This window comes from Echinops telfairi, unplaced genomic scaffold, assembly GCF_000313985.2.
Source record: "Echinops telfairi isolate 266 unplaced genomic scaffold, ASM31398v2 ScPeMD7_7469;HRSCAF=8507_1, whole genome shotgun sequence".
Classification (NCBI taxonomy): Eukaryota; Metazoa; Chordata; class Mammalia; order Afrosoricida; family Tenrecidae; genus Echinops; species Echinops telfairi.
In genome coordinates this window covers 35,542,984-35,552,166 of record NW_022111373.1, presented here as the reverse complement: position 1 = coordinate 35,552,166, position 9,183 = coordinate 35,542,984, and the positions used below count along the sequence as shown (strand labels likewise).

General features: G+C 37.1%; 1 protein-coding gene across 2 annotated transcripts in view; it reads right to left on the bottom strand.

Moving 5' to 3' along the window:
• The window catches only part of PJA2 (praja ring finger ubiquitin ligase 2), a 68,472-nt gene that overhangs the window by 27,559 nt on the left and 31,730 nt on the right, over window positions 1-9,183 (bottom strand). For both annotated transcript variants that reach the window (XM_004706641.3, XM_045285083.1), the window contains exon 5: window positions 4,009-4,194. In XM_004706641.3, coding sequence (XP_004706698.1) covers window positions 4,009-4,194 — 186 coding nt within the window. The remainder of the gene's footprint in view (window positions 1-4,008; window positions 4,195-9,183) is intronic.

Sequence of the window (9,183 nt, the reverse complement as noted above, 5' to 3'; positions counted from 1 at the left end):
TTGTGTTTCATCGATGCTACACTGCACCCTGACAGATGGGCCTTGGGTCCCTACCCTGCATTCCCCCTCATTCACGATATGATTTTTTTGTTCTTTGGTGCTTGATGTCTGATCCCTTTAACACCTCGTGATCACACAGGCAGGTGTGCTTCTTCTACGTGAACTCTGTTGCTTCTGGGCTAGATGGCCGCTTGTTTACCTTCAAGCCTTTAAGACCCTGGCCTAGATGCTATCTCTCTTGATAGCTGGGCACCATCAGCCTTCTTCCCCACACTTGTAAAGGAATCTCTTTGTCAGTCTGTGAATTGGGTATTCCATATGATTTACTCTACCAGGAATGACAAATTGAACAGGAATAGCATCACATTCATTATCAAACTGAACCTTTCAAGACTTATCCTGCAGTACACAAAACTATCAGTGCTAGGATAATACCTTTATATGCCTACAAGGAAGAGCAGTTATTAAAATTATTATTCAAATTTATACACTAACCAAAGATAAATTAAAATTTTACCAACTCCCGCAGTCTGAAATTGATGAGCCATGTAATCAAGCTGAAGTGATAATTAGTAATGACCAGAATGTAAGCGTTGGAAACAAAGAGGAAGGATTAGTAGCTGGAAAATATGACTATGGTGATAAAAAAGATGACAGAGAGCAAGAAAGAATTCTAGGTGACCAATGGCTTGTTTATTGAAAATATTTACTTTCAACAATATAAATGCCGACTTTACATGTGGCCCTCACTGGATAGAATACAGAGGAATTAAATTGACCACATCTGTGGAAAGAGACAATGAAAAAGCTCAATGTCGACAGATGAACAAAGCTTAGGGCCAACTGTGGAACAAATATGAGGTTCAAGTTGAAATTGAAGAATATTAAACCAAGTCCATTTAAGAGCCAAAACATGACTTTGAGCATATCTCATTTGACTTTTAAAAACATCTCAGAATTGATTTGATGCATTGAGCAGTAGTGACCAAAGACTAGAAGGGTTGTGGGATGACATCAAGGACATCAATATATGAAAAAAAAAAAATGTTAATCCTAAAATGGATGTCTGGATATCACAAGACTCTCTGAAACTTGCTCTTAAATTAGAGCAGCTAAATCAAATGAAACAAATGAGGAGGCAAAGAAAAAATTTCAAAGGGTGGCTTGATAAGATAAGGTATTAAAATAAAATGTGCAGACTTAGAATTAGGGGGAAATTAGCATTTCTCAAGCTGAAATAAATGGAGAAAAGATTCAGATGTCCAGCTACATTACTGAAGGATTGTATGGGCAAGAAAATGAATGAAGGATGCATCAAAAGAGAGACAATATACAGAGACACTGTACCAAAAAGGATAGAGCTATTTTGAATCATTTCAGGAAGTAGCACATGAGCAAAATCCATGGTACTGAAGGAAGAAGTCTATGCTGTACATATAACATTGGTGAAAAACAAGGATTCAAGAATTGATAGAATAGCAATGGATAGTTTTCAACAAACAGATACAATGCTGGAAGTACCCAATCATTTATGCCAGGATATTTGGAAAATAGCTACGGGACCAACCAACTGAAAGAGATTCTTTTCTGTGCCCATGCCAAAGAAAGGTAGTCCAGTCAAATGGAAAAATTATCAAACAATATCAATAACACACATGTAAAAATTTTGGTGAAGATAATTAAAAGACAATTGCAGTAGTACATAGTGAATTGTCAAAAATTCAAGCTAGATTCAGGAGCTGGCATGAAATGCATATTACCATGCTGATGTCAGGTGGATTTTAGCTGAAAACAGAAAATACCAGAAAGACATTTATATGTGTTGTCTCAACTATGCAAAGGCATTCAACTGTGTGGACCATAACAAATGATGAATAATACCAAAAAAGAATGGGAATTCCAGAGAAGCATGTACCATAGGCCAAAAATAACAAGGGGATACTGGATGGCTTAAAATCAGGAAAGGTGTGTGTCATGGTTATATGCTTTTATCATACTTCGATCTGTCTGCTGAGCAACTAATTGGGAAGTTGGATTTAGATGAGGGGAAAGGTGACATCAGGAAGAGAGGCGGGATCATTAACAATTTGCAGTACACGGAAAACACAAGCTTGCTTCCTGGAAACCAAGTGGACTTCTAAAGCACTTAGTGATAAAGACCAATGCCTACAGCCTTCAGTAAAAAGTCTTCACCATAAAAATCACTTCTCACAACTGGACTAGTAAGCAACATAACAATCAGCAGAGAAAAGATTGAAGTTGTCAAGGATTTCATTTTCCTTGGATCCACAATCAAGACCCATGGAAGTAGCATTCAAGAAATCAGATGCATTGTATTGGGCAAATCTGCTTGCCAAAGACTTCTTTACAGTATGACTTTGAGGATGAAGATGCCCTTGACCCAAGCCACTGCATTTTCAATGGCCTCCTACAGATGTGAAAGGTGGGCGATGGGCAAGGAAGACTGAAGAGCTGATGCATCTGATTCTGGGTGTTGGAAAGGGAGGAAAGAGAAGGCATCATACTTGGTAAAGCACAGGGTCGTGCACAGCGGGACACCTTTAAGAGATGGAGGGACACAATGGCTGCCACAATGGGCACAAACATATCCGTGATTATCGGCCTGGACCTGGCAGCGTTTATTTCTGCCGCAAATAGGGGTATCATATGTCAGGACTGACTCATTGCTCTTGACAATTTACTGGTGAATTTGACTTATTGTTTACTATCCGTTTTTCCTCCTAATCATGCACTTTGTCTTTTATGCCTAATATGCTACTATTAATGTAACAGTTTCAGTTTCTTTCCGTCAATATTTGCCTGAAATGTCATTTTTTATCCTTTGAATTTTTTTGTATACTTATTACTTTAAGCATGGATTTTGTAAATAGCATTTAACTATTTTTATTAATCCAACTGATAAACTATCTTTTACAGAGATTAGTCCATTTATATTTAACTCACTTTTAAAATCATTTTAACATGTTTTTTCTTGTATTCTTATCTTTATCGGGGATCATCTTTAAGGGTTCTTTTGCTTTAGTTCCCTAATTCCTTTTCTCCCTCTTTAGGTTTCTAATACTCTGTATCTTTCTCAGACATACATTTTACCATATAAAGTTAACTATGTCAAAGTTAAGCAATACTTCAAGTCTTCCAAAGCAATATACAAGTATGCCTTGTTTAATGTTAGTTTGGACAAAGTCTAACCACATATGTAATGGGACAACCATAGGATTTTGGGGTTGTTTTCTTTTTTAATGATAAAAGCTATTCTTTAGAATATTACTTCATCTCAATAGTTTTAAAGACCTGAAACCCATATTTTTCCAATAGTGGACACAGCTGGTGGAGACAGGCAGGTGAGGCACATTCTTTAAAACAACATTTTGCTGAATACAGACACACTCATTCCCTTACATATTTTCTGTGGCTGCTTTTAGGTATTAGCAGTAGAATTGAATTGTCACAACAAAGACTGACATCCTCCTAACTGGGACATCCCCATGGATGTTGAACTAACACAGTGATGTCTACCATCAATCACTGATATTTATCATGGTTCTGGAGAGATCATCCAATGTAATTATATAAGAATATTAAAATTTCAATTCTTGCAACTGCTTCCAGTTCTGTAAAACAATCATTTATTTCCCTCTTGAGAAAGTTCCATCTCCCTGCCATGAACAGCAATGGCAGCTACAGCTTCTTATAAACCTAACTCATCCCAAATTACTTTGTATCAGTGGCCTGAACAAACCAGCAGCTCTTTTGGGAGAAAAATGGGGCAGCATGCTTCTGGAGAGATTGAGAGCCTTGGAAGCTCCAGGGAGGCAGTTCTGCTTGGTTCTGTAGTGTCACTGTAAGTTGGAACTGACTTAATGGCAATGGATCTATTATGTAGAGCTTGTAAATAAAATTAATGGTATACGTAATATTTAAAGAAGATATATAAAGATACCATCCTTGACAACAGACAATAATAATAGTAAAGTTCATTGAACATACCCTTCCTGAAGAGAAAGTTCTTGGTTTTCTTCCTCAGGGCCACTGCTATCACTGTGTAGTTCAGGTTCATTCTCATCTTTTCCTGGCAGTGTCTCCCAACTCTCATCACTTGAGGACTGATCTTTTTCTGTACCAGAAAATCGACGAGGCAAAGAAGCAGACCATTCCCCATCACTGCATTCTGAACTGCAAAGTGACCACAGGAATAAAAGAAACCATCATTACATGTTCAGTTGATTTCATCATTAGAACAGGTAACCAGGCATCTGGCCTTCAGTACACTGCTAATGCCAAATATCCTTCATCAGAGGTCAATTTCATTTTAAAAACACAGAAATAAACAGATTCAGCAGACTGTAACTTTTCCAAATGAATATGGCATATGCTAAATTATGAAATTAATCACATTTCTATTTATCTGACTTATGTAATTGACTTCTTTACTGACTTATGTAACTCATGGTGCCTGGATATAAGCTCCTCATGTTTTACATATCTTTATTAATTTGTTGAGTGTGTGTTTTACATATTTTTGAATAAAATTTCAAATGCAATCTGATAATCGTAAATTACCTATTAACTGGAAATAGATGACCCACTTGACCTAACTACACATACCTCTTTCTAATTATGTATTGACTAATGACATAGTCCCTACAAATAAATTTTCATAGATGTTATACTTTAAAAAGTTTTATGCATTTGTTTAATTCTTTGTCACAAAAGCTTTTGATTCCTGTTAAAAAGGGAGGGAGATGCAAATTCATGGGAAGTAGCACTGCCACATCTTTATGGAAGCCCTTAGTAGTACCATGAACACAACACAATGCAAGAGAATATTTAGTTAGCAAATCAGAAAGTATGATAAAAGTGAATAAAGACTCTTAAGTATTCAGTTTCCTATTTAAAGAAGTCATCATTTAATCAAAGGCTGAAGTATTATTTACATATTTCACTAAAAGTACACCTTAAATGCCTGTGCCAAACTTATCATACTGATCAAGAATCCCCTTAAAGTTTTCTCTTTTGTGCACCACTCTTACTTTAAAATCAAAAATAATATTTTAGTTTACTTTTTTAAAAGGACATGATAACTGGCAGGAAACTACATTCACTACACTTTTTAGAAAAACCAAACCCACGCATGGCTGTCAAATTGATTCTAACTCCTGATGACCCCTGTGTTACTGAGCAGAAGTGTTCTACTGTATTTTCTGGGCTGTTATCTGCACAGAAACAAATCACCAGCTTTTTCTTCCATGGTGCTGGTGGGTGGGTTCAAACCACCAACCTCTAGGCTAGTAAAGCACAAACTGTGTCCCCCAGTTGTTGCTGCTAGGTGCCACTGAGTCAGCTCCAACCCATAGCGAGCCTATGCACAACAGAACAAGACACTACACGGTCCCCTGTCATCCTCACAATTGCCTAGGGTTAAGGAACAAAAGGGACCAGGGGACGAGGCAACGCTGATTATATTGTGTAAGATTTTATGACCCAAAGAATAAACCAACACCAAGTACATTATTTCTAGACATCCATCAGTGTCTAAATCTAACATAGCGAATAATTCCAAGACTAGTTAGATATTGCCTATAGAAGAAGTTACTAATTAAGGCTAATTTGTTGTTGCTGTCAAGCTGATTCCGACTCGTGGCAACTCCATGTGTGCAGAGTAAAGTGCTTCACAGGGCTAGCAAGGGTACAAGCTTTGGAAGCAGAGTGCCAGGCCATATTTCTGAGGCACTTTCGAGTAGTTTCAAACTGCCAATCTTTTGGCTAGCAGTAGAGTGCTTAAAAGTTCATGCCATTCAGAGTCCTTCATGCTAATTACTAAGTTTGATAAGTTTTAACATTCCAGATACCTATTAATTTGTGCTAATTTTAATATACCTACTACAAAGAACACCTCAGATATGATCATATCCCAAAAGATTAACAAACCGAATATCCTACTTTTCTGAAATCATGAAAAAAATGAAAGCGTATCTTCAAATATCAGTGTAAAAAGAATGCCTCTAAGTCTGCTGATGCAGTTCATAAGGCACAGACATGAACGTTTTTTGAACTGTGTTGCCTTTTACAATTTTCTGGTCTTTTTCCTTAATATCAAGACATTGTCGTCACTTCAACTTCCTAGGATTCTTCAGGAGCAAATCCATGTATCCTTTTAAACATCTTTATGAACATAGACACAACATAAAAAAGGTTTGCTAAAATATTAGAGCATGTTTTTAAAGATCATTGGCTGTGCAGGGATGTGTGTTAGTGATAGGAGGTCCGAGGAGCTCGTTCATAACAACTTTCAGCCAAGTTATACAGAAGAGGAAAGGAACACTAACGCGAATGATCTATACAGTCTGTCTTCCCCGCCAGGCTTGGCACTATGGGAACTTGGACCATTGTTATTTATTTGTATTTCTAGAACATCTTAGGAGGATTTCAAGAAATCTTTTGTGAACACTGCAAATTGAAATCAACTAAATGACTAGAATGTCTTTTACTCACCCAAGAATATCAGTAATGAGGTACTCTAGAGCACGAGGTGCCGATGGGACCAGGTATCAGGGAGCAAAGACCCAAAACAAAATATCCTATCGACGTGAATGAGGGGAGGGTGAAGTGCAGTCCCAAAGCCCATCTGTAGACAATTGGACACCCCCTTACAGAAGGGTCACAAGGAAGAGACAAGTCAGTCAGGGTGCAGTATAGCACCAATGAAACACACAACTTTCCTCTAGTTCTTTAATGCTTCCTCCCACTCCCACAATGCCAATTCTACCTTACAAACCCAGCTAGACCAGAGCATGTATACTGGTACAGATTCAAGAGCTCACAACACAGGGAATCCAGGACAGATAAACCCCTCGGGAAGAATAATGCAAGTAGTGATAACAGGAGGGGAAAGGGAAGGTGCGAGGAGTAAGGGGGAACCAAGCACAAGGATCTACATATAATGCCCCCTACCCCAGGGGAGGGACAACAGAAACGTGGGTGAAGGGAGACAGCAGTTGATGTAAGACATGAACAAAATAATAATTTATAAATTATCAAGGGTTCATGAGGGAGGGTGGGGAAGGGAGGAAAATAATGAGGAGCTGATACCAAGGGCTCAAATAGAAAATATTTTGAGAATGATGATGGCAACAAATGCACAAATGTGTTTGACACAATGGATATATGTATGGATTGTGCTAAGAGCTGTATGAGCCCCCAATAAAATGATTTTTTTTAAAGTTACTCTTAAATTTTGTTTTTAATTTTTTTAAAGCAAAGTCAACTTTTAAGGACATAGAAACTCTTAAAGAACCCCTTAAGGGTCTTAAGAAACAGTAGGTGGCATGCCTTTCTGTAGAACAGTGAGGCCAAAGTGAAAACGTGCAGGCATTGCTGAAAGGTCCTTCCAGACTCATAGCTTGTCCTCGGACAGTTATTAAAGTTCTCAGGGTATATTTCAAAAGAGTAGGGTGTTAACCTTAGCTCTTTGGTCTAATTCCAAGTCTGATAATTATATGCTGCCTATTATAATTCCCCTTGCAGTTCTAATTTAATAAGGTGGTGTTCAGTTCCTGTCACACCGCTTAGAGCAATGCTACCAGCTGCAATACTTATTCCACAGAGTGTAACGCTGCCAATGGGATCAAGTCATCACTGAAGAACTTTTAAAATAAGGGGGTCATGCATTTAAGAAAATACTTTCCTTCTTACAAAGAATATAAAACCACTGTTCAAAAAAATGATCACGAGGCCTGTATTTAAAATGTTACAGGGATTTTTAGTTATGTTCTTTCTAAGTTCTATTTGTAGTTATTACAATACAAACATGGCAAGAACAATTTTCAAGTATATTACCATTAAATTTTATAAAGCAGAGAAAAAGCTTTAGAAATTCTCACAGATGCAAATTGGGCAGAAACTATTTCTAATTGCCTTCTCAAGATACTTAATGGCAGTCACTGTCTTCACCATTGCTCCATCTGCCAACATCAAAATAGAGCAGGGCTTCAGAGAAACATTAGGCAGATGAACAAATGGCAAAATGAAACCCAGTAAGAGTGTGTGGCTATTCAGTTTCAACCTTCAGCTGGCACTACATTCAAAGACACTCTGGAAACCATTACTTAGCAGAGAGTACGTCTAGAAACACAAGCACAAATCACAGTTACACCTCAAAATTGACAGACTATTGTAACGAGGTTCTTAAACAGTGGTTCACAACCTTCCCAATGCCACAATCCTTTCATACAGAGCCTCATGTTGTGGTAACCCGCAACCATAAAATTATTTTCATTGCTACTTCATAACTGTAATTTTGCTACTGTTACGAATCAGGGGACCCCTGTGAAAGGGTTGCGCGACCCCAAAAGGTGTCGGTCACAACCCACAGGTTGCGAACCACTATTCTAAAATATATCTTAAAGTTGCACATGCAAGTAATTCGTAAGTCCTAGGTGGAACTGTTAACCTTCAGAACTTATTCAGTGATAATTTTTTTAAAAATCATAAGTTTTCCCAACAATGTAATGTGTCTGTCTTAACAAAAAGCTTCAAAATTAGGTTCCACCATCTAGTCTACCCAGTTACAAAGCTTTGTAAGTCAGCATATTAACTGACAAGTTGAAAAGAAAAAAATTTTCCATTAACTATAAGCTATTTATCAATATGTACGTTTTTTTCTGAAAAAAAAATCTATCACTGATATATCGCTTTTTAAAAATTACACATATACATATATTAATATAGCCAATCTAAGTACAGCATCATTTTAAGATACAGAAAACACTTGTGCTAATGACAAAATATCAGTTTAAAAAGCTATGAGCCAAGAGCCTTCCTCTTGGGGAAGTTAAGATTCCACTGACTTCATTACATAGCATTGAGAGTGACTGTAAAAAGGTCAAAAGTAAGAGGCTTTATTGTGTGCCCACAATGGAGGAGTACACAAAGTAAATAATTTTCTTTAAAAAAGAAAAAAAATCTGTGTTTTGTGGGAGTTAGCTAAAAACCTTATAAATCAAAAAGAAAAGTTATATAAAACTCAGAGCTCTGGTAGTTTTTTTTGTTGTTGTTATTCTGTTGTTTTGGTTTTTATCAGATAAAATACAGGCATAGTATCAGAGTTCATAACACAACCAAGAAATTTTAGGGCTGATGTGTTTTAGAATTTAGATTTCCCCA